A 27,474-nucleotide genomic window follows, 5' to 3' on the forward strand; every position below is an offset into this window, starting at 1 on the left:
GTTTATTTGTAAAAGCCTTAATTTTTAGTATATTTTTTAACTGTCACATACAAATAAATAAACTTTCGAATAGGTATGTATGTAATGCTAAAATCAATAAAAATTTCAGTTGCAGTATATAACACAAGTGACAATAATCTAATCCGTGTAAAGAGAAGTGAGCACTTACTTGTCTACTAGATGTCTTGCCATATTTAACTGTCCCAAAGCAATTTTGTAATGGTCTTTTTCATACAAAACATTCATAAGATCAGCAAAAAAGGGATGAATCTCCTAAAAAAATTTTTGTAACATATTACTGATGATTATCCACAAAGCAAAACATTCAGTATAAATTAGAACAGGGTAGTTTAGCAACTATATTTTCCTTATAGTGTACAACCCAAACAAATGCTGTATTAAATTTTGTGTTGATTATACTTCTTATACCAGTTTTCAATCTCGAAACACATTCGCAGCAATTGTACAAGAAATTTTTAATCTTCTGCATAATTCACGAGATATTCTGACATATTATTATTTTGACTACTAAAAATAATTTCTGCAGCATTCAAGAGATAGAATATGATTAGAGGAATCCCCTGCTTAGCATTAAGCAGAGGAGATTCATCCATGGGAAATAATGTAACTAATTTTAACTGGTTAATGTAACTAATTTTAATTTTAACCAGTGTTTCTGCTGATTTTAAGGCACCATTTCTCCATATAACAATATGAAATGTAGCAGAAATATATGAATATAAACTTTTTAAATATAAACTTTAAATATATAAATTATGCCATATAAATACAGGTTCGATAAAATGTAAGAAATCTTACCTTAAAATCATGAAATGTTATATGTATACTGATTTATAATGGTTATAATGATTTATGCACCAACATCGATCCATGATGATGAAGAGGTTGAAGAAATGTACACCGAAATTGAGAGACTTCTAGATGAGCAGAAAGCCCACTACATATCATTATGGGGAACTTTAATGCTAAGGTTGGAAAGAGAAAACGGCTCAGAAAAGGAAACTATAGGAAATTTTGGAATTGGTGAAAGAAATGAAAGACTTGTGGAATTTGCAGAATCTTGAAGAATGTCAGTAATGAACACTTTTTTCAAGAAAAGAGTAAACATGGAAGAGCCCAAATGGATTAACAACTAATGAAATAGACTCCATCCTCACTAACAGAAGATGTACTGTGAATAATGTTACCATCCTGAACAAGGTAAACATTTGAAGTAATCACAGAATGGTAAGATGCACGCTTGATATAAATGTAAGAAAAGAAAGAAAAAAACTGACTTGAGTAAATAATACAATCTTTGAGATAATAGAAGAGGAAAAAAAGCAGTATGTACTGGAACTTAAGAACAAGTTTTAACTTCTGCAGACCTCTCAGGACCAAGATATTGATGAGGAATACAACAACTTGCTGAAAGTGATAAAGCCCGAGAAACCTACAGGTAAAAAGAAATCCAAAGAAGAAAAAATTAGTCAAGAAACACTTGTCATGATGAACTGAAGATGACAAATGAAGAGCAAGATAAACACTGACAAGGACAAGATTGAGCATATTGAGTTATGCAAAGCCATTAGAAAGAGACTCAAGGTGGATATAAGAAGCTTTAACACAAAAAAAGTAGAACAAGCATTAAGAAAAAACAAGCCATGAGAAGTAATACAGAAAGACAAATGATACCGAAACTAAAGAATAGTGATGGTGTACTTATAAATAGCAGAGAAGGCATAATTCAAATAGTAGAAGACTACTATAAAGAATTATATAAGGAGCAAGGGAATGATGCCAGCAGTGGAGAAGATGGATCACAAATTAGTAACACATACGACATACCCAATATCCTTCCTGTTAAGGTAGAACGTGCACTGAAGAAAATGAAGAATCAGGAAAGTCCTGGGTGAAGATGAAGTTACTGTAGAGTTGTTAAAATTGGGAGGAAGACAACACAGAAACTGGCAATACTCTTCACAAAATACATTAGAAAAGGCGTGATGCCTAAGGAGTGGAATAACGCAATCCTAGTTTTGCTGCATAAGAAAGGAGATAAATCAGAAATTGGAAATTATAGACCAATCCCACATCTACAAGTTTTTCACAAGGATCATTACTAACAGATTAGAAAGAATACTTGATGAGAATCAACCAAAAGAGCAAGCTAGCTTCACGACAGGATTCTCAACTATGGATCACCTTCACGTAATATCACAGCTAATGGAGAAAGCAAATGAATATAAAACACCATTATGCCTGGCATTTGTGGATTATGAAAAAGGCATTTGACTCCATACAGCATAAGGCAATGTTTCGGGCACTGGAAAGACGGCATAGATACTCCATATATTATGATTTTGAAGAAAATATATGAGAGTGCTACATCCTTTATTAGACTAGACAATGACAGTAGCAAATTTAAAATTGAGAAAGGAGTTTGACAAGGAGACATAATATCTCTGAAGTTGTTTACTGCTGCCCTTGAGGAAGCTTTCAAAAGATTATACTGGTTGCAGATAGAGTCAATGTGAATGGAGAGTACCTAAACCATTTACGATTTGCAGATGACATGTGATCATAAGCCATGATCCCAAAGAATTAGAGGAAAATCTTAATCAGTAATGCAGAGTTTAGTAAGGAATCCGGACTGAAGATGAATATGGCTAAAACTAAAGTAATGGTGAACAAGTATGCCAGAGAAAGGAATATAATCATTGAAGGAGCAGTAATTGAAAAGGTGGATTCATATACTTATTTGGGACAAATCATTAGCTGTAATAATGATAAATGGCTAGAAGCCAAGAGAAGAATAAATTTCGGATAGATAGCATTCAGGAAATCTAGCCACATACTGAGGAGCAATATCCCAATTTGTCTGAAATGTAAAATAATGAACCAATGTATACTCCCCACCATGATTTATGGAAGTGAAACTTGGGCACTCACCAAAAGAATGGAACGAATTATATTAGGAATCAGACTGTTAGATAAGAGAAACACATGGATTAGGCAGCAAACACAAATAAAGGATATTCTTATCAAAACTAAAGAACTGAAATGGACTTGGGCAGGGCACACAGCTCAAAGACATGTCAGATGGACTAAGGAAATAACAGAATGGTACCAAAGAGGGAGCTAAAAGAAAACCCACTTCCAGAAGACAACGGAGATGGACAGATGAAATTCATGAGTTTGTGGGTAGTAAATGGATGGCCATTGTACAAAACAGAAGGAACTGGAGAGGACTTCATCCTGTAGTGGATTAAAAATGGCTATGATGATATGTATACTGTAGTTACATTATTTACAATAACAGCATGCAGTACCGTTAATTTTCCAAGCACTCAAAACTACTAAATGTAGTGTAAATCTAGTGCTCTCACAAATCTAGTCATTTCAGAATGTTCAATTTAGTTTTTGTTTCCTATGCCAAGTTTTTCTAATAGCATTTCACCTTTCTCACTTTATTAGCACTGACTCACTCAAACTCTTTGGGCCATAAAAAAAAAAAAAAAAAAAAAAAATTGAAACTACCAACATGGTAAACTAAATCAATTATGCAAATATAAAATTCATATAAATAATACAATAAACCAAAACTGACTGGAAACCAAAACTAAACTGAAAACAGCACTACTGTATACAGTTTTCATTGTCATAACTTATTTATTAACAGATTTCTTGCACACTTATTTACACTACTTATATAAGGTAAATAACTGTTCGATAAATCTGTAAGACTGAAATGTGTTAAGGACTTTAGCCTCAGGCTTGTGAGAGATTTAGACAACGTACAAGTTAGTGCAAACGCGTCATATTAGTGCGCAACTAAACTCCGAATTAGCATAAATATGCAAAGGCGGCATCGTTTAAGTTATATCTCATATTGTGAATACCTTCACAACATTATTGTGAATACTTTCACTTAAGTTATATCTCATATTGTGAAAGCCTTCACAGCGTGAAGGCATTCACAATATGAGATATAACTTAAACATTGCCGCCTTTGCATATTTGTGTTAATTCAGAGTTTAGCTGCGTACTAATATGATGGTAAAACTGTAAACAATGTATGACATTTTTTTCTTGCCATAATTCCCAAAGAATTCTTTCAAGGCAATTCTAGTTTTACTTGATTAAATTTTTAAGTGGAGAAATCTTAAATTCAATCATTCAGAAAGTAATAGTAGTAGTAGATGCATGTGATGAAAGAAAAAAAGCTTATGTAGCATCAGCAAAAAAAAAAAAAAAAAAAACATTTCACACATCCATTCCTTCCAAACGTTTATCCAGCTCCTTGAATTTTATTTAAGCTGTCAATTTCCACAATGACAGATGGAAGTTTGTTCCAGCAATGTCTTTCTTCAAGTTGAATTTACGTCTCCTCAGGTTCGTAATCTGAGCAAGAGGAAGAATTCCATCAGAATTAAGCCTGCTCAACCTATTCAAGGCTTTATACACCTCAATCAGATCACCTTGCAGGTGCTTAGTCTCCAGATGTTGCAATTTGCAGAACTTTAGCCTTTCTTGTTAAGACCACCCATTCGTTCCCCTTACCAATCTTGTTGCCATTCTCTGTACTCGCTCAAGCAACTTTACATTCTTCCTAAAATGAGACCTCTAGAGCAGTACACGGAACTCATGGCGTGGCCTGACCATTGCCTTATACAAAGGGATAATCACCTCCTTTCCCTATGAGCAAAATTCCTGTATATCGACAATACCATGTAACCTGCTCTAGCAGCCTGTCTGCACTGCTCAGAAAATTTCATATTTGATTGCACAATTACTCCCATGTCTTTTTCATTTTTTACCACCCTAAGTTTAGTACTACACAGTTGGTGCGTTTTTCTGGGGTTACTTCTACCCATATGCAGTACTTTGAATTTGTCAATGTTAAACTTCAGTTGCCACTCAGACCATCTGCCCAAATTGTCTAGATCCTGTTGCAGTAGCACACTGCCATTACTGTCATTAACAACCCTGCCAACCTTTGTATCATCTGGAAACTTCGACATTAAACCTTCATCAATATCATTGATAAATATACAAAATAACACTGGGCCCAACACCAAACATTGGGGGACTCCATTAATAACAGTAGTCCACGAAGAGCAGCGTCCATTGATTACCACTCTCTATCTTCTCCCACTCAACCACCCTTTTATCCCATGTAGCAACTTGCCCTTAATACCACATTGCTCCAATTTGTACAGTAGTCTTCCATGAATAATAGAGTCAAAAGCTTTCCTGAAATCCAAGTACATGATATCAAAATTATTTTTTGCATCCAGTTCCTTTCTAATCACATCATAGTATCCAATCAAATTTGTCGGACAAGAGTTTCCCTTAAAAAACCCATGCTGTGTCTGAATTATTGCTGCAGTCTTGTCTATATGATCTTGTAATGCATCTTTAACCAGTGACTCCATCATTTTCACCGGAACAGAAGTTAAACTAACTGGTCTGTAATTACTCGTGTCACCCTTAGATCCCCTTTGTGTATACATATGAGCATGCATTTGTAATATTTGATTTTACAGTATAATACATGTGTTTTTCAAAAATACTAATTCCAGCACTAAAAGTTATTTTGCAGGCACGCTGAGAAGTTATATTAATATTCCTGATATTCGAAAATACTATGAATGGCATCACATGACAAATAGATCTACATCACAGTCATGAATGCCAACCATGATCTGGTTATGATTCTGTTTTTGAATTAATATGAACAAATACCATGATACAGTTCAGGGTGCAACTATATATACAGTACTACACCATGAATATCATTATTAAAAATAAAGCAACCATCAGGCAGAAATGATGGTATTTACTGGACCATAAAATGCACTTTTTTTTTCTAGAAAATGTTGCCTAAAATTCCTCTGTTTTAAATTCTGAAGGTATACTAAGTGCAGTGATGTCTTTATCTTTAGCCATGACTAGAGAAGGTATGGTCAAAACATCCAGGTAACCTTTTTAAAAAAGCTAGTTCTTCTCTTGTGTAACCATTTCTGATCATATGTTGCTGAATTAAACACAGAGTTATCTGTAATACCAATGGACTTAGCCAACTGCAGTCACTGGACATCTCAATTAACAAAACCATTCAAGTTCATCTGTGAAGAGCAGATAAAATGGACGAAAGCGTCCAATAATCATGATTTTACTCAGATAGAATTAATGAAGTGACCAACCATTTCCCACATATGCAAATGGGTAAAAAATTAGTGGGAGTTAGTGAAACACGAGAGGGTTACCATGAATGACATGAAATGGCCCCAAAGATGATGCTTGCTTTAAAGAAAAAGAAAGCTCAGGCCATTACACTGGTAATGACGAGTGTGACAGTAACAACATGTTATTGACATTGAGCAAGTTTCATTTTACACATTTTGTTTAGTAAACACTTATAAATTTGAAAAATTTCCTCAAAATTTGCCTTCTAAAACATGGTATCTCATGGTCCAGTGCATCATATTGTCTGGAAAATACGATACTTTTCATTAATTTTTAGTTTATTTAATTAACAGTAAATGCAATGTGGATACTACAAAATTATTTTTTTATGCTAATGAAAGAGAATAGGTACATTTAAAGATGTCATAAAGATGTATATATAATAATAAGTATTTAAGTAACATAAAATTAATGTAAGGATTAGCTTTATCATTTATACCCTGGAGGCATTGATAAACCATTACCTAATTAATATAGCACAAGAGTGCAGGCTACATAACAAAAAAACTGATATGTAGCCGAATACATGTGCATAGTCACACACCTTTTCTGTTACCCTAGAATGATATATACTATAAAAAAGAACACTTCTTTGAAAGAATAGTTTATTTCAATAGGGAGCATTGTTACAAATTTAAATTTTAAGCATTCTTTACAGTATGGCTGTATTCTGATTACGGCCTCGCAGGGAAAATGTGCTTCAATAGTCTTTGAGGCACCTAAATGAAGAACACAGCATAACTCACTCCCCTTCAGATACAAATTATTTTTGAATCACACCCTTTTTGTTGGAATACATGATCAGCATTGTCTTAATCTTGGACTTTTGTAAACTAAACTTTTTGGGCCTCGGTGATAATTTTGAAATCCATCGCATGCTCTGATGCTTCGTCTTTGGATTGTACTGCACCACATCTCCAGTGACAATACAGGATGAAGTTTTTGCATGATGACACTTCATTGTAAAGCTGTGTGGCACAAATTTTACATAGACTTTCCTTTTTCCCTAAATCTTCATACAGAATTTGATGAATCATCTCCTTATTCACCAATTCATCAGCCATTATTCGGAGGGTCAAATTAGCATCACATGCCACAATTTTTCCTAAACCTTTACAACTCTATCCTCCTTTCAAGAGGTTGATGGATGCCCACTTCTTGGATCATCACGAACTTCCTCACATTTGTCTTTAACTACTTATACCATTCAAACGCACTGGTATGACTTAACGTTTCAGCACTATAAACAGTTTTTAACATTTCATGTTTCTGTTGCAGATTTTTCCAGTTTAAAACAAAATTTGATATTCGTTCACTACTCCACTGCAAAATTGTAACACAGAACGTTAATGCTACTAATGAAACTGGTTGTTACTTGCAATCTGTCAGCCTACTAGACAATCTCCGTACCACCATCTGTTGGAGGAAGTTTGAACTATACCATACCACTTCCGTTTATTTTCAAACTCATTGACCATGACCATAACAGCACCTTGTATAAACAGGAATGAAGGAGTCTCAGAAATCTTTCTCTGTGCTCTGAATAGAGCACTTTCTGACAAAACAGAATACCAGTAGGAATGCCACTCCCCATACTTCAGAACACATCCTTATCACTTCTCTCAAACCCAGGGATTGGCAGTAACTGTACCTTTACACATGACTAGAACCAGCCACTCAGTAGTAACAGTAACTCACTACAATACATTATAAAGTATTGTGGCAAATTACTTGTTATGCAATTTATTATACAACGTTATAATAATACTGGACGGATTCACATGGTATACATATGTAGACCATGGAGAATATGTTAGATTAGGTTATGTTAGTTTTAATCATGATATTTTATTAATTTAGAGCAATCAAATTAATATACAAATAAAGACAAATGGGAAAATGGCATACCTCTTAAAAAACAACCCATTCAGATTAAATCTATTTTCTAGAAATAAGCAAGCAAATAATAATCCAAATAAATAATGTAATGAAAGCATGTTATAAAAGTATAAATGATTTCTTTGAAAACCATTTATAACATGATTCAAATTCAAATTGAAACTAATCGACCATAACAAAGCTCATAGAGGATCTATTCACAAACACTGTTCTTTTATAGCCAATTAATGGTATATTCTGCATGTGAGGATTAGAATTATTCCATGACAGTGAATTAGTATCAGGGTCAATAAAATAAAAAATAAAAGTTCCAGGAGAAAATAAATATATTTTTGGCTGGATCTGTAAGCAAGTTTATTGATAACCTTAGCAAACTCTCCATATATTTTTTATCAGCATCTTCCAAGTCCTGCTTGACGTTGATTAGTACCAAAAAATTTGCAGCTGCCACCTGATTAGTTATCAGTCTGGACCAAAAAGAAAAGATTTCTTAAAAAAGAAGTACAGTAGAGCATCAGTTATCCGGAATAATCAATGTAAGGCTTTTCTGTATAATCGAACGTAAGGTAAAATTAAATAAATTCTGTTATAACGTATTAAGGTAAAAGAAAGACTTTAAATAGCATGAAAAAAAAAAATTTTTTTTTAAATTAAAAAATAATAATAACTTATACATAAAAATTCTCACATTTACATATGTATGTATGAAACTAAAATTACTGTAACACAGAGCGAAAACAGATACAAAAATAGATTTTGACAAGTTTAATAATGGGAAATATACATATATTAGATTAGATACATACAAACAAAAAGCTTTCGGTTGTTTTGTCAATCTCCTTCGTCTCAGTTAAACTGACAGTTAAGAACTGTTTTTCAAAATCTATCTTTGTATCCATTTTCACTCTGTGTTACAGTAATTTTAGTTTGTTCTTTTAATTTAGTTCTTGTCATCTGACAAGAACCACAGGTTAACTCTATACATCACAGTATTCAAGAAACCATCAGTCTACCAGTATGGCAATTAACAGTTTTATGTGACAACCAACCAGAACAAAACAACAGCCTACATCCATAATATTGCAGCCAGAGAGGATAACAAGTCACATGGCCCACCTCCATGATATATTTTCATTTTGGGATGTTATGTCTATATCTGTTTTAGTTTTCTCTGGGAGTTTCAAGATTTGTTTTATGACCACCCCCATTTTAATTTGAAATGTACATATCAGAAATGGTCTTTCAAAGGTGTCATGCTTAAGGTACTTTATTTATTTCTAATTCTTTAGTTTAATTTTTTTTCAGATTATTTACTTGACTTTCCCTTTGCTTCTACAAAGAATACTTTTAACTTGAATGAATTATATTTAAATAAGGTTATATATGTTATTTAAATTGTGTTCTTTTCCCATTTGTGTTTAACCGTATACTAGTTTGGTTGTTCTGAATTAATAATAGTGGATTCCGGTTAATTGGAGCAGATACTTACTTGGGGAAAAATATGAAGAACAGAAACAAAACAAATATTTAGCCTGAATTTGTTCCGCTTATTTGGGCTAACTCGCCACTTACTTGGGGCAATGAAGGTCGTGATTGAACAATAAACTATATTTATATGGTGCACACAAACATCTAAATATAGTTTATTGAACAATAAACTAATTCAGATGGCTTGTAACAAAGAGATCATGCGGGCAGTAGTAAGAGTCAGTTATTGCGAAGTCGTGCTGAAGAGTGGTTGTTTTACGTTTGTTCTGTGTCATGGTAATCAGATTCTGAAGAAATTTTGCTTGCAGTTGTTTACGATCACACTAGGTACATATGTATACATCTTGTGGGCTAGAATAGATTAAAAACTGCACCAAACATTGCACTGATTTTGGTTCCCCCCCCCCTTTTCCAGTACATTTAAGACCTCTGTCAAGATGCCACGTAAAGTTTTGTCGCTTTCAGAAAAAATCGCTATTCTTGACAAGATAAAAAGTCAACCTCCTAACATCAGTCATCGTCAGCTAGCCAAAATCTACAATTTCACAACTGCTACAGCAACAAGAAAAACTTGTTGCTGTAGCAGTGGACATTGCGCATGGGTTTAAAGAAAACATCTCATGAGCGAAAGAGAGAAGACAAAGGACCAGATGTCGAGGATGCTTTGAATCAATGGTTTTCCACTGTATCTAAACAAGGAGTGCGTGTAAGCGGCCCTATGCTAAAAACCAAGTCAGAAGAGTTGGCCAAAAAGCTAGGTCACAAATTTCAAAGCGACGGATGGTTGGTTTTCTCGATGGAAGCGTAGACATGACATTAGTTTCAAAAAAGCACACGGTGAGAAGGACAGTGCTGATGCTACGAGTGCTGAGCAATGGAAATCTGAAAAACTGCCAGGGTTGCTTAAAAAATTTAGTGGGGATGACATTTACAATGTTGATGAAACAGGCCTGTATTATCGTGCTACGCCAGATGGTTCTCTCAGCTATCAACACATAACACTGTCCGGTTCAAAGAAAGCAATGGATCATGTAACAGTGTTGTGCTGCTCAAACATGTCAGGAAATGATAAACTCAAACTTTTGGTTATTGGTAAAAGTGCTAAACCTCATTATTTCAAGGGGCTTACAATAGGCAGTTTGCCAGTTTCGTATTATGCCAATAAGAAGGCGTGGATGACCACATATATTTTTACATGATGGCTAATGAACTGGGACACGGAACTGCAACGGAAGTCCAGAAAAATTCTGTTGATATTGGACAACTGCACAGCACACTCTAATGTAGCTGGTTTAAAAAATAATGAACTGGAATTTTTACCCCTAACACCACATCCCTGATACAGCCTATGGACACGGGAATTATAATGCAACAGGTCCAAAATTGTGAAGAATTTTTAATGATTGATGATAACTTTCAATGCCACGATGAAAATGCAGATTATGAGGAAACGATTATTGAATGAATTGTGGCAAAACACTCAGAGACACCAAAAGACCAATAAAATGATGAAGATGATATATCTAAGCGAGAGACTAACCAGGATGCAAAGAAATGTATCGCTGAATTGAAATGCTATTTCATGCAGGAAGGCAATAAAGGCAGTCCTTTATCAGCATTAGATACCTACGCCAACTTTGTTCAATTGCAGTCCATACAGAGAACACATCAGGATACACTTCATTTTTTTCAAAGTAGGAACCCTTAAGTAATGTGTAACCTTTGCTTGACACAGACATTATTCTGTACTGTATCTTCACTTTACATATGTACATACATACACATTTTGTTTGCTTTTAGCTTTAGTTATTTTTAAATAAATGTTTGTACCAATATAACTTAAATACAGTGCGCTTTCTTTAAATGTCACATTCCCTTTATTTTATTCATACCTTTTTTGCCTCTGTTAGAATGTGCTTTTCAGCTCATTAAAATTTTGCTTAACTGGGGCAGCTGCTTAATTGGGCCAAAGTGATCTGTCCCGATGTGTTCCAATTAACGGGAATCGACTGTACATCGTGATTTTTTGACTAAATTAGCTTATATCAGGCTTTTAGCTGATTTGTGGATATGCAGGTTTGGAATTTGGCTTTTAAATTTTTATAGCACTTCGGTTATTGTCTAATTCTTTAATTATTTTGTGGTACTTCAATAATTAAGAAATAAGTAATCCGGGTTCAATTTGCATTGGATCATTATGGATAATTACTGCTGCTTTTTTTTTTTTTTTTATTCCTTCCTCCATTTCTTTTAATGCATTTATTCATGGTTCTACAATTTTTCATATGGTATTTATTAAGGTATTCATATGGTATACTGGTATTTACTGACAATCTAATACTGAAGTGTTGCTGAGTTTTTATGAAAGAGGAGTTTAATTAACTGAATTCATGTGGTGTAATAATGTTTATATATATATAATACAATAAATTTCTACAAATTGGACAATTGTTTAAATAGGTGTATATTTGCTGGTTAATGATATGAAAAAACATATCAATATGAAAAAATATGCTACATCCAATGAATTCATGTTAAAGCCAATTTTTCAGCTACAAAAATTAGAGAAACAACTTTATAAACTTGTTAATGTAATAAAGATGAAATAAGAAAAAATGAACAAGTATTGGTATTATACTGGTATTTACTGACATTAATCTAATACTGAAGTCTTGCTCAGTTTTTGAAAACGAGAAGTTTAATTTTCTCAGATTACAATTGGCTTATTTTTATTAAACTGAAGTAAATGAATAATTCATGTGGTGTAATGACATTTATATTACAATACAATAAATGACAATAAATTGACAAATATGACAATTACAATAAATTGTAACAAATTGAACATTTTTTTTTTAAGTTAAAACCAATTTTGTTAACTACAAGAATTAGAAAAATATCCTTATAAATTTTTAATGTAATAAAGATGAAATAGGAAAAAAATTTCAAACCTACTTCTATTTTAGGAAAATCAGTAAGAATCTGAGTAAGCTTGTCACGAAAGTTCTGCTGGGTAAATTTCACTTTTCTCATGTAAAATTGTCTTATCCGACCTATTTTGTAATGCTTATGAATAACAGTAGGTGTTTTTCTTTGAGTTTTGGACAATATGACATCAACAAAATCCTAAAAAATAAACAATGCAGCAATACGGTAAAATTTTTTTATATGGATTATATTATAAATATTTAAAAATATTTGAAAACAACAACAAAATAGAATATACATTTAAATAAGTACATGGTAGCTACAAATTATGCAACTTCTGAGATATTAATTCAGATTATTTTATCATTATTTCAGGCTGCCATTAGTTGGAATTTTTATTACATGGATATCTGTGATTTGCCAGAAAGTGCTAAAGTTTAGTGGTTAAAATGATAATATTACACCTTCTTAACAGCCCAGGTGTCAAGGCTTTTGATAAGTGGTAGGTTTTTTGCATATATTAATGCTTATATTGGTTGTCTTACAACTATTAGTTTTCTCTGCTTTTCCCCCACTCATCAACTGCTTTTGAAAAGCTCTACCTCCAAGTGGTCTGGGCTGGGCATCTGGGGAAAACCCGAGCTGGAAAAGTGAGCTGTTTTTGGTAACTCCATCATTCAAAATTTTGTGTTATATTTTGGTCTGTTTTTTGGTTATATTTGTCTTAGTTTTCATATCATCTGTGCACTGTAGTTTAATATTCATTATACAGTAATACCCCGAAGTTACGCGATAGGTGGGTCCGACGAAAATCGCGTAAGTCGAATTCGCGTAAGTCGGGGTACAACTTTGCATATAAATACATATAAATTTTGCTTAATTGGGACCAAGGACTAACAAAAACACTAGTTTAGAAGAAAAATATTAATAAAATTGCAGTTCTTTATACATATTAATACAAAATATGTATTAAAAAAACAAATGACTTACGTTAAAAAGTTATTTCGATGTCGATGGCTTCATAAAATCTAACAAATTCGTCTGACGACACAGCGCGTTCTTTTTTTCACGCAGAATTTCTTCGTAGCAAGCTAATAATTTTTTTATTCCTTGCTTTGTAGCTATAACGCGTTCTTCGTTGGAGTCTATGTTTTCTAAAATTTTTAAGCCCTTTACAATTGAGCCCTTTTCAATTTTCAACCTGTCAAGTTTGCAATTGTCATGTGCTTTTCGCCGTTGCTTCATTTAGGCCTGTAGCACGTGCAATATCACATGGTCTTTCATTTTGCTCAAAGCGTTTCACAATTTCATATTTTTTTCTCTATCGACAGAGGCGGACTGGCAATAAGCCTTACCGGGGAAACCCCGGTGGGCCAGTGTGATTTTGGCCATAAACCATAGTATGAGGCCACTATAAATTTTCCCGGATAAGAATTTTTGACCCAGTCCGCCTCTGTTTATCGATAATTGCTTTTCTTTTTCTCTCTGAATCTGCAGTGTCTTCACCAGGACGCTTCCTTTTCATTTTTAGGGAATAAAGCACAATTACAAAACGAGGAGGCACGCTTGATACGCATAAACAAAGCTGCGCGCATGTAGCAACTGAATAAACAACACCATAAAGGCAGAGATACACTATTAACACCTCACATTTCTAGGGGTTACTACCATAAAACAATAAAAATCCAGTTGCGTTTCTGCTAGTGGAATCTGTTATAAACTGGTAGTAAACTCGATCTAATTGCATTTGCGATTATACCGATAGCTGGAATTGTGTTGGTTTTTACGTTATTATGGTGAAATTGTGTTTCCCCTTCACTGATATAAAAAACATAAAAGCAGCAAAGTTGAATTTTGTTCATCTTTCGCTCTCATTCTCCACCGTCGCACCGTATATCGATAACATATGACAAACGACCTTGAAGATAGTGGGCGGCAGCGTTGCCAAACGAAAAAATCAGGAACCACGTAACTCCGAGTTCGCGTAAGTCGGGGTATTACTGTATAAGTTTTGTTGTTTTCTGATTTTGTGGTATGGCTTCTAGAAGGCGTGTTGCATTACCAGATCTTCTGGCTGGAGAATTGGAACAACCAAACCTGAGGAAGATTCCCAGGAATTTGACTTGTGAAAGGAGGAGGACATGCCCATTGTGGTGCTTTGTGACTTAAGTTGTTATTGTGTTGATTTATGTTAATTAATGTTGCATTGATTTTGGCCAATTGTTATTGACTTTGATTTGATTTGATTTTGATTTTGTGTTTATTGGCGCAAAAACAACTAAGGCTATACTGCGCCAGGAAATGATTAAAATAACACTAAAGATGAATTCTGGTAACCTTTAAAAAGGTTACCTCGTCAAATTATTTATATATATATATATATAAATATATAAAAGCAGTATAAGTTTAAAAATAAATGATCCAATTTATATATGTGTGTATATATTCATAGCTTGTAAAAACTTAAAAACTGCTGACACGTGGTCGTTGTCTGATAAAATCTGACTGAGTGTATAAGGCTCAGTCGGATGAGTAAAAGCAGTAAAATATATATTGCGAACATGGGTAAAATTAACGCAATCTATTAAAATATGCTTTATTGATAAAATGGTGTCGCAAGACACGCACATAGGAGGGTCATCAGCCCTCAGCAGAAAAGAATGTGTCAGATGACTGTGTCCTATGCGGAGTCGAGCAAGAACAACTTCCTCGCTCCGATTCCTGCGCAAACTAGACTGCCATGTTTCTATTACAGGCTTTATTTGATATAATTTATTTGTTCTCTGTCTGTGCCATAGTTCTTGCCATTGGGAATATATCTTGTTGCGTATTATTTGCCTGTAGTCTGTATAGGGGACTGACAGGCAGCGATTATGAGTGGGTGTTGCTGATTTGGCTGAAGCGTCAGCCAAATCATTTCCCTTTATCCCAATGTGGCTAGGAATCCAGCAGAAGCGGATATCAAACTTGCATTCATGAAGAGAATGTCTCTTCTGCTGAACCCGACAAAGAACTGGATGAGAATTATGTCTCGTAGATAATAAAGCCTGTAATACACTCAAAGAATCGGAATATATTATTGACCTTTGGAATTCACAAGTTCGAATGTGATCCAAGGCTAGCTCTATAGCATACAGCTCTGCAGTGTATATGCTGGATTCAGGAGGAATCTGCTGAGATATTATAGTGTCCGGAAAGACAGCAGCAGATCCTACGCACGATTCAGACTTGGAGCCGTCTGTGTAAACGGGCAGGAAGTCTGAGTGCTCAGCTTGGTGTGCAGAGTAGAGCTGCTGGTAGACAGATGATGAGGTCTCAGACTTTACCCATTTCTTAAGGGAAAAGTCGCACGGTGGGGGATGAGCATGCCAGGGTGGAAGAGTTTCTTTTGGTGTTTGTGCCACCTTGTCTACCATGATGTTAAACTCTCTGATTAGCTCTTGGACACGAATACCAAAAGGTCGGTTGGCAGTCTGACGGGTATTGTACAAGTTTTCCCAACGTGGCTCAAAAACGGATGCCCACGTAGGATGGTCTGGCAGGGATTTCAACTTTAAAGCATAGTTTAAAGACAACTGCTTACGTCGAAGGGATAACGGTGGTTCGTTTGCTTCGACGTATAAGCTCTGGACAGGAGATGTTCGAAAAGCTCCAGTAGCGATACGGATAGCCTGATGTTGGGCAGGGTCCAGCCATCGGAGGACACTATCTCTAGCTGAGGAGTATACCTGGGACCCGTAGTCTAATTTGGGTCGTACAAGTGCACCGATCTGCTCCCCAACATGTTGAGGAGAGAGAGCGGAGAATATTGAGTCCCCTCGTGCATTTTGTACGAAGTTGACGAATATGTTCGAGAAAGGTCAACTTTTTATCAAACACAAGTACCAAGAATTTTGTGTCCGACACTACTGGAATAACATTTTGTCCGAGCCTTAATTCAGGTTCAGGATGAAGATTACGTTTGCGACAAAAGTGTACGCAAACGGTCTTCTCCGGCGAGAACCTGAAGCCATTAGCAAGTGCCCAGGAATTAAGGCGATCAATGGCTTTCTGCAGTTGTCTTTCAATAACCCTCATGTTGCAAGACTGACAAAATATGCTAAAGTCATCAACATAGAGGGCACAGTTTACAGTTGGAGGAAGTTGTTCTGTGATGGAATTGACTTTGATGGCAAAAAGCGTGACACTTAATACTGATCCTTGTGGTACTCCCTCCTCTTGGCTGAAGGGACGAGAGAGTGAGGATCCCACACGAACTTGGAAAGATCGATTGGCTAAAAAGTTTTTAATAAAAATGGGGAGTTGCCCCCTAAGGCCAAGGCTATGCAGATCTTTTAAGATGCCAAATCTCCAAGTTGTGTCATACGCTTTCTCCATGTCAAAGAACACCGACACCAAGTGTTCGCGTTTTAGGAAAGCATCCCGGATGGATGCTTCCAATCTAATAAGATGGTCCAAAGTGGACCGGTTCCTTTGGAAGCCGCACTGGATGTTGGAGAGAAGGTCATTTGTTTCAAGATACCATATTAAACGAGAATTAACTTTTTAATTTCAATGCAGACCTACTGGTGGCCATGGCTTCCTTAAGATAAGACATGAAGAAAGGAATTCCCTGGCAGGTGTTCGGTCATGCCCAGTTTGGCAGACGGGTTTTGCCCTGGATATTCCATCACCATCAGAGTGGAGGTGAGCCAATGATGAGTTGGAGACCATCTCATCAATTGCAGTAGACCAATTCTGAGAAAGGATGTCATTTACACTCCTTTATTTCCTCTGTGCAGACTGTGAGCTGGCAGAGGCCGTGGCTCCAGTTTGGCTTGGTGACCTTCTGTGTCCTGACTGGACATAGCTTGAAGTAGAGGTTGCACCAGTTGGAGTAACCTGCCTCAGAAATGTGCTCTTGCAGCGATTCAGAAAAAGGCCTTCACATTGTGTTGACATGTACATTATACTAGAACATTCAAGTGAGGCTGGTGCAAGGGAAGATCGCTGTCTTTCAGTCCACCCTGATGGAGTTATTTAAATTTCAATTCAAGAGTTTTTTTAGCATGTTTGCTGATTATGTAAAACGTATTTTCTAGAAAGGAATAACTTAATGCTGGATAGGGCAACCTACCCCCTCATGGCGGGGGGAGGGGGGGGAGTAAGAGGCCTTTCCCTGCCACAAGGCCAAAAGGTCATTGTTATTAATCTCTTGATAATAATAGTTATTATTATTTGAGTTGACCTTTGGGGTCTTTGTGTTTTGTGTTCTTATTTTTTATGCGGGACAGTCCTGGATTTCTGTCCTTTGCCCTGCATTGGACTTGTAGCCTCCATACTTAATGGCAAACATAATGCAAATCATTTGCATTATGTTTGCCGGGAACCAATGATACAACGAAAAGAGTTTTTTCAGTAGTAAATAAGCTGTGGATCAACAAAAACACAACTGACTGTAGAAATGCTGAAAGCAATACTACAAGTTAAGTGAGGGCAGAACATACCCAGGGGCTCACATCTGGTGAGTATGGGCTTGGCAAACCCAGGGTCCTGAGCTGGATATCATCATTCTTCTCTTTCTTGGTAATTCCTTTCTACTTCTCTCTCTCTCTCTCTCTCAGGGTAACTCGGGAATTTTTTTTTTTTTTTTTTTTGGCTGGTGCAGCATAAGCCTCAGGCTTCCTTGTACCATATGGCTAATAATAATAATAATAATAAATAATTCTGCTAATTCTTGTGAGGAAGTTTACGAAGAGATAGAAAATAATGAAGAATTATTAAGAAAAATTCACCCAGCATAAAAATATATTTAATTACATTATTTAATTTCTCTTGTTTTTATTGTTAAAAGAAGCATGTATTATTATTATTATTATTTCACAGAAAAAAACCTAACCTTTTTTCCCTAAACAAAAATGAAAATCGATTAAAAACATGACCTCTCTAACAAGGTTCCCCCCCACTTCTAATTACAACTATTTTTCTCAGTTCACATCCTTCATGCAACCTTCTGTTCGTTATGTGGCATAACACGAGGGGTACCGTATACTGAATTTAATCCTTTCTGTGAAAAAAAAATAATAATAATATAGGCTATATTTTTTATATCTATATATATTTTTAAGAAGTGTGACATTTTATTTTATAAGTTTAGTTTAAAGTATATGTATTTAATTTATATTTTGTATGTGAATATTTTTATATATATATAAAAAAATATATATACTGTATATATATGTGTGTGTGTGTGTGTGTGTGTGTGTGTGTGTTGTTTCTAGGGGGTTCTTAGATGTCCCACATTGGAATACTAAGGATCTGGTCACTTTATATATGGGCAAAACCCCAGGTTGTGACAAGGATGAAAGCACATTCAAATGACAAAATGACACCTTCTTAACATGAATTCCAGAGGGAATTGTATCATAGGAACCTACCACTGAATAATAACAAGATTTGTTAACAAATTCAGCATAGAGTGAAATGTACAACAGAGAATAAGATATCAGTCATCCTCCAATTAGCCCTGCCAGGTAAGATCTATAAAATAATAAAGCTCTAAAATTCCCAATGAAAACTGTCATACTAGTTAGTAGCCATTCAGGAGAATCTTGCTGTTGTTGTGATGGAGTTTTACGACACATAGGGGCTGCCAGGGCCATATTGCGAATTTCAAATGGTTAGTACGAAAAATTAAATTTATTGAAATAGGTGTTAAATTTTATGATATATACCTATACAGTTTAGGAAGGTAAAAAGTTCTGTTTTATTAAGATCACCAAGAATCTACATTAATGATAATGATGACTGTGATTTAGCAAATGATTTAAAGGTGTTTGAACAGATATTTAGAAACTGGGGACAGTCTACTAATAAATCACGAACAGTCAGCTGTACATGACATGATGAGCATTGGGGAGTGCTGTCATTCATTAATAGATACAGGTGAGTGAGGCGAGTATGCCAAATTCTTAGCCTTCCTAAAATTATTTCATCACACCTGTTTTTTCGGAAGCTGGAGAGCCACAGCTTTGGTTCTGGTTTTATTTGGTAGAGTTTGTTTCCTAGATAACCTTTCCAGATTAGTGACCAGCTATTATAACATGATGTTTTTGTAATCTGTATATGGAACTTGAAAGGTTTGGGAAATAGTAGTTTTTGGTTGTTTGGTTGCAAGATCTGCTCTTTCATTGCCGGCTATCCCAGAATGTCTTGGGATCCAGCAGAATGTCACAGTTTGGTTTGACTCATTACAAGCAAGTAACTTGGAATGTATTTGTTTTATTATAGGGTGAGAGGAGTTGTTACTACTAGTTATAGCAGTGACAGCACTGAGTGAATCATTGTATATTAAATCAGGGGTAATTAAAAGTTCAGTAATCTGATGAAGAGCTAAGTTTATAACGTAAAGCTCAGCAGTAAAGATATTGCATTCTAATGGTAATGAAACAGAAATGGTGAATGAAGGGAAGACTTCCGCAGTGCCTACTTGGGTCTCAGTTTTTGATCCATATGTATAGATTTTATAGGCCTCTGAGTTAGAAAAGTGAGTTTCACGTAATTGTGCAATATTGGAGGGGGACAAGGTGTTCTTCCCCCACTGTTGAAAATAGTTGTCGTAATTTGCAGAAATATTTGCCCAAGGCGGATCAGGAGGTGTCATGTCCTGAAATATATTGCTGAGTTCTATATTCCATAGTTGAGTCAGTTCTTTAAGTCTAAGTGGAGCAGGTCGGTTTTCATTTGGCTTACTGTTGTAAAATGACTCCCATTCGGTATTGTACAGACATCTCCAACTAGGATGGAAGGGAAGACTGTGAATTTTTGCGACATACATCAAAAGTAATGTTTTCCTCCGAATATGTAAAGGAGGTTCATGAGCTTCGATATAAAGGCTCTGAACTGGGGAGGTTCTGAAAGCCCCTAGGGAAATTCTCAGCACACTGTGCTGGATCATATTCAATCGCTCTAAAGTAGTTTTTCTTGCAGAGTCATACACTGGAGAGCCATAGTCTGAGCGGGATCTAATGAGAATCCGATAAAGATGGATCAGGGTATGTCGATCAGCACCCCATGCCGTGGATGACACACACCGGAGAATATTCAACTTTTTCAAACAGATAGTTCGAAGTACACCACATGTGCTTGAAAGTTCAGTTTCCTATATCCAGTACGGGGCCAAGAACATGGACAGTGTGAACAAGAGGAATGAAATGTTATCGATCGTCAGCTCAGAATCGGGATGCAGTGACAGTAATTTGCAAAAGTGAGTAGTGGTGGATTTCTGCTCGGCAAGACGGTATCCATTACGTAAGGTCCATGATTCTATTCTGGCAAGAGCAATTTGTAACTGTCTTTCAACAGTATTCATACTTTGTGACTGGCAGGATATGGTGAGATCATCTGTATACATATATATTTGGATGGTTTTGGGAAGTTCTCCCAATATGTTGACCCGAATTGCAAATAGGGTATCACTCAGGATGGAACCCTGTGGGACACCCTCTTCTTGAATGTGAGATGCTGACAGCATGTTTTGATATCGGACTTGAAAGGTGCGTAACCTTAAAAAGTTCTGGATGATTTCAGGAAGGTAGCCTCTCAGCCCCCAACTGATGTAGATCTTTAATAATACCATAACGTCAAGTGGTATCAAATGCTTTCTGAATATCCAGGTTCACCCTCACAAGATGTTGCCTCATGACAAAAGCGTTACGTATGTTAGATTCAATTTTGACTAGCATATCTAGGGTAGATCTCTTTTTACGGAAGCCATATTGGTGATCAGAAAGAATATTTTGGTAATCTAGAACCCAGCCGAGCCTCTTATGTACCATCCTTTCAAAGATTTTGCTCAAACAGCTTGTCGATGATATTGGTCTGTAATTCTCAACTAGAGAAGGATATTTATCTGGTTTTGGAATAGCACAAATATAGGAATGACGCCATGAGAGAGGATATGTATTTTCTGAGAAGATCCAGTTATAAAAGAGTAATAATATGTAGAGATCAGCTTCGCATAGATGCTTCAGCACACTGTAGTGAATGCCGTCTGGTCCTGATGCACTATATGGAGATTTACTCAAGGTTTCTTTGAGTTCAGCTATAGTAAAGGACTGGTTATACGGAAATGAGAGTCTAGTTGAAAAATTAAATTTATGATGTTCTTCATCAGTTTTAATGCGTAGAAAGGAGGTCACATAAGAAGAGGCAGAAATGTTATAAAAAGATTCTGCTAAAGCATTTGCAATGTCAGTAGAAGAGGATAGGTCCTGCCCATTCCATTGTATTATAGGAGATTACTGTGGTAGAAATTTCCAAATGAGAGCTTGTATTTTTTTCCATATAATTCGAGTGTAAGTATTTTTGTTAATAGTTGATGCAAAGTTAATCCAGGAGTCACATTTTGCTTTCTTCCTAATTTGCCTTGCTTTTGTTCTGAGTTTTTTGTAAAAAAATAGATTGGCAGTAGTTGGGCATTTGCAGAACTGGTTCTAAGCACTGTTTTTTTCTACTTTCGCTTTGGAGCAATCCGCATTCCACCAGATTTTTGTGTACGTGCTTGCACTGGTCCAATTATGGGATGAAAATTTCAGCTGCAGATAGCATTTGGCTAGTAATGTGGCTAATTACATCATCAATATGTTGTTGTTGAACATATTGAGTGTCGAGTAGGACACAAGTTGAGTAGTTTTCCCATTCTGCTTTATGAAAGTTCCAAGCAGTACGACCTTTAGGACATGACACGGCCTGTGTTTGAATTGAACTGATAATAGGAAAAGGGTCACTGTGGAATGGATCATTCAGCACTAACCATTCCATGCTTGAAAAAAGAGATGCTGAACAGATGGATAAGTCTATGGCTGAGGTAGTACCTATAGGTAGTTGGACATGAGTTGGAGAGCCAGAATTTAGCAGAGTCAGGTTATGGTTATCCAGGAATGTTCTGATTAATTGGCCTCTCCTATCCATGGTGGAAGATCCCCACAATGGATGGTGGCCATTGAAATCACCAAATAAACAGACAGGAGGTGGCAGTTGTGCGATTAGATTTTCAAGTTCAGTCTGGGAGGAAGGATAATTCGGCGAGATATAAATGGATGCAAGGATTAATGATACTCCCATTGCCATTTGAACTGCTACTTCTAAGGAGGTTTGTAGTTGGAGAAGTCTTGACGATATAATAGATTTTACAAGAACAGCTACCCCTCCACGAGCAGAACCGTCAGAATCTCTGTCTCGCCTAAACATGGTGTAATTTTTGAATCTAAGCGAGACTTTTGGTGATAGAAATGTTTCATGTAAGCATACACCTACTGCATTTGTTTGAATAAGTAAATCACTCAGGTCATCAAAATTACTGCATAATTCTCTACAGTTCCATTGTAGGAATTTGTTCATTGGTTGGGTTTATTTGAGGAAGATTGATCTGACTGTTTTTTCTGTGGTTTCTGTCTGCTTTTTTTTGGTTTTTCGTTTCTCGGAAAGGTTGGGCATCCTGTGTCCATGGTATCATTGGCATGTAATTCTAGTACTTTGTCTTCGTCCTCTGACTGAATCTCCAATTCCATGTTGCTATAGTATGGTTTCACTTTCTTCTGGTTTTCAACAATAACAGATTTTGTTGTTTCGGGCACGGTTGAGATGGCATCAGTTCGGACACTGATTGGCGTGTTGCTGGTTTCATTGACTGTAGATTTCTTATTGCACATTAGCACAGTTTTGACCCAGTAGCAAAGGAAATGTTTGGTTTGATGGAAATATCTGAGTTTCAGCTGACCGGCTGTTTTTAGTGACTGATGCATATGATCAGCTAAGCATGGTTAACAGTATTTGCTTCCAGGTATGTGACTTTGTGCTCCACTTTATATTTCTGGATTTTTCCCTCTGTTTTCAAAAGGTCACATGCTTTCGAAAATGCAGGATGGCTTCCTTTACAGGTTGGGCATGTAGGAGTGGAAGCTGTACAGTCTCCTTGGGAATGCTCCTTAGAGCCACAAATAGGACAAACAGAATCGCCTTGGCATGCTGTCTGAGAATGGCCATACTTCTGGCACTTAAAGCAGCGAATGGGATTTGGGATGTATGGCCGAATCTTGAAGTTTAAATAACTGACTTTAACAGAAAATGGAAGAGTCGGAGTACTAAATGTCAAAATGATGGACCTCGTTGATAGTAGGTTGCCATCTTTTTTGGTCGTTATTCACCGTGCACGAGTCACTTTTTGTTCCCTGAGTTTTTGTATTATCTCTTCTTCAGAGACTGATAGTAAGTCCCATTCACTGATAATGCCTTTTGAGGTGTTCAGAGTGTTATGGGGCGTAACTGACACTGGTATACTGTTAAATGATGTTAATTTTAACAGCGTTTCTGAATGAGTTGCCTTAGAAGACGTTGCCAGATTGAAGACATTTAACCATTTTAGGAGATCCACAAAACGATTCTAAACATTTTTGAATTAGAAAAGGCGATAGGTTGCTAATAGGTTGCGTGGATAATGAGTGCATTATAAGAAATGCTGGCACGTCTTTATTCTGATTTTCCATCTGTAGTCGCTTCAGATGATTGGAGTCATGGTCGTTGTCAGGAATTTCTGATCTTGAGCTCGAGGGCTCTAAAGATGGATAATTACTTATATCCATGATGGTTGCTTTTGGCCCTGGGGGTGTGTTTTTACGACCCAGGTTACTGGCCCCGCTGCGAGGAGGAAGGAGCAGTGCCTAGTGTGACCAAGCATGAAGTAGTAGGGGTTAGTAATAGAACTATCAGAAAAAGAAAGGTGGCTTTGCTTTCTTGCCCTGTACAAGTACTTATGTTACAAGAGCTGTTATTAAATAAATATATTGCTTAATGAGAGGAACGTAAAAGAACTATAGATCGCTTTTAAGAAATCGCACTTAAAGCACAGAGAATTCACTTAGTCACAATTGCTTGGCACCCGGGGCCGGAGAATCTTGCACCTGAATCTTTAATCTTTTTTCTACATACACTTCGATTTGTTCAGAATACTAAAGATCACAGGAGCAAATTGTGCTACTATCAAACCATGCTACCATCGTGGAAGGTGCCCAAAATATCACTTCATATGTCTGGCTGATTTCAATTTTAAGGATTAAATCAAAATTGCCATACATGAGCTGAATAAAATCCTCAGATTATTTTAAGATTAAAACATCCAAATCACATTATCACTGATACACATTTTTGCATTTTTATACAGTAGCAAAGCTTCAAATTCTGGGCCCTTCTACAAGATTCACAAATGGGTCCTCTATGCTCTTTAGCAAACAATTCAAACCAACTGTCTGGGCACCCTCACAGTGGCAGCCTGGTTGTATGGTAGTTTCACCACTGGTTTTAATGTCAATTGAAAAGAAAAAATTTCCCTTTGTGTGTAGTTTTTAAATTTGTGTCACATACCTCCCTACTTTTAACGGTAAACAATACAGTAACACCAGCTGGTAATGATATTTTGAACATCTTACAAATTATCACTTTAGAATAGTTCTTTAATTCTTGACTTGGAAGTGACAATTTTTAACGCTTCATCAGTTGTGGCACTCCTTTTTTTCCTGTTAATTTAAAAAAAAAATTGGAATAAAATCATATCATCTCACATTTCTAACATTTTTTTATAAATAATGATATGGTATTTTCTGTTTTTGTTTAAATTTACTGAAATTATGGAATGTTAACTCTATTTGACATGTAATAGATGATATGTCAGTGACCATGCTCACTTTTTTCCCCCTGGAGAGTACAAACATCTTTTATCCAACAACACTAATTTCTGCCCTATTCATATTTTGGAATAGGAAGGTGTCATGAGTAACACATCTGTACCAATGGCAATCTATAATTTGGCACACTGTATCCTTCCTATATGTTTTTTCATCATTCTCTGAAAACTGCATTTTTTAAGGGGGATTTTCGAGATGAAATGCTGCAAATAGGGAGAAAGGGAAATACAGAACACACATATAATATTCTATACAGCTAAAGGAATTACAAACAATAAGTGAGATAAATTATGTCAATAATAATAATGGAGTTAAATTTATTTTTTTATAATGAAAACAAAAGTGCTCAAGTTAGGTGGTGTCTAACAGACATCACATGAGCATTTGCACATATGATGCAAATGAACAAAGATTAAATAGGGGTAATACTCGTTTGATTTTTAGGTTAGTTTCAACCACAGAACTGATATGTTTCATGAATAGGGATATAGCACTGGTTAGTTATATATATGTATATTATTTATTATTATTATTATTAGCCATATGATGCAAGGAAACCTGAGGCTTATGCTGCACCAGGCAAAAAAAAAAAAAAATTCTGAATTACCCAGAGAGAGAAAAGTAGAAAAGAATCACCAGGAAAGAGAAGAATGATGACATCCAGCTCAGGACACTGAGTGTGCCAAGTCCATACTCACCAGATGTGAGCCTCCGGGGGTAATTTCAATCTAGCGAGGCCCGATTTGTCAAAGGTAATGCGACATGTTTACTTTATTAATTTTTTTTTAACTTGATTGATTACATGTTAGAATAAACTCGCTGCTTCTTAACCTTCACATGTGGATGCACACACAAGGAGAGATTCCAGGATGTTGTAAACATATATAAACAGAAGGGGAAGGCCATCATGCACTACACTTGGGGCCCACGTTAGCTCTCGATGCCACTGGGAAATATAAAATAAAATACACAGTACTGAAAATATGACATATATTATTAATAGCGTGATGTACGAATCATACCTTTGCAGAAGGAACAACTTGTATCTTCTTAAAGTTATAATGAGCCATTTCAATTATTTTAAAATACAAATCACAAATATTTCACTACCACATGCAAAGCTGCGAAAAGGAAATTGATCCTAGCGCCGCCCAGCGGTATCATATTTCACTTATATTTCAATAAAAATAAATAAAATAAAGTTTAAACAAGGGTTTAAAAATCAATTTTAGCAAGAATGAAATGTTGTCTTCAGGACCAGGACACGTTCTAAATATTGCAGGTTTTAAAATCAAACAAGTCGATAAATTCAAATATTTGGGATCAATCTTACAAAGTGATGGATCATCCCAAGCAGAGATCAATAAGAGAATTGCAGACAGCAGAAAGGCTATAGGCATGTTAAACTCTGTTCTGAGGAGCAAAAATATCCTAAATAAAACAAAGAAACTTATATTTCAAACGATTGTACAGAGTCTTCTATTGTATGGAGCGGAAACCTGGACATTGAATAGGCGAGCGGAAAACAAATTGCTCTCCACAGAAATGCTCAGCAGGAACTTCTAGAAGAGACAGAAAACGGAATGAAGACATAGGGAAAAAATGGAAGTGAAAAAGACTATTATTGACACCATCAAAGAAAAGCGTCTAACATGGTATGGACATGTAAAACGGATGCAAGAAAACAGATATCTAAAGGCTATCCTTGATTGGATACCTCCTGGAAGAAGGAGAAGCGGAAGACCTAGGAGGCCAAGGATGGAGTAGGGGAGTGCATGACAGCCTGAGGCTTAACAGAACAAGACACCCTAAACCGCACTCCATGGCGGGAAAAAAATTCCTAACAAGAAATAAGTTGTAGGCTGAGGAAACCCACTGTAAATGGAAGCACTCCTTTTGAAGAAGAAGAAAGATTAAACACAAGAGTTTGCTGTACTTAATCTTAATTGTAAGATTAAGTACAACGGAAGGACTTCGCAGCGATGATCAGGGGCTGGAGTGCAGTAGCACACGCTCTTTGAGTTTAATCCCCTGACTGCTAAATACGGTCGATCTGGCAACCCGCATTGGACCGGCATGGCAGATTATGGTCCATTTCCTTCAACATGAAATGTGGAAGGAAATGGACCTGGGTAATACCGTGTACCTTTACAACGGTTTGCACAGGGGTACCTGCCACTCTCATTTT

At 36.0% G+C, this 27,474-nt stretch overlaps 1 protein-coding gene across 1 annotated transcript in view; it reads right to left on the minus strand.

Moving 5' to 3' along the window:
* Nucleotides 1-26,409, minus strand: part of Non1 (nucleolar GTP-binding protein 1) — a 119,508-nt gene extending 93,099 nt beyond the window's left edge. The window contains exons 1-3 of the mRNA XM_090378094.1: nt 26,309-26,409; nt 12,595-12,765; nt 170-273 (exon numbers count right to left, since the gene is read on the minus strand). Coding sequence (XP_090234220.1) covers nt 170-273; nt 12,595-12,765; nt 26,309-26,356 — 323 coding nt within the window. The 5' untranslated portion in view covers nt 26,357-26,409. The remainder of the gene's footprint in view (nt 1-169; nt 274-12,594; nt 12,766-26,308) is intronic.
* Nucleotides 26,410-27,474: the final 1,065 nt, after the last annotated feature.

The sequence above is a fragment of the Mastigoproctus giganteus genome, chromosome 7, assembly GCF_048544385.1.
Source record: "Mastigoproctus giganteus isolate SK-2022 chromosome 7, ASM4854438v1, whole genome shotgun sequence".
Lineage (NCBI taxonomy): Eukaryota > Metazoa > Arthropoda > Arachnida > Uropygi > Thelyphonidae > Mastigoproctus > Mastigoproctus giganteus.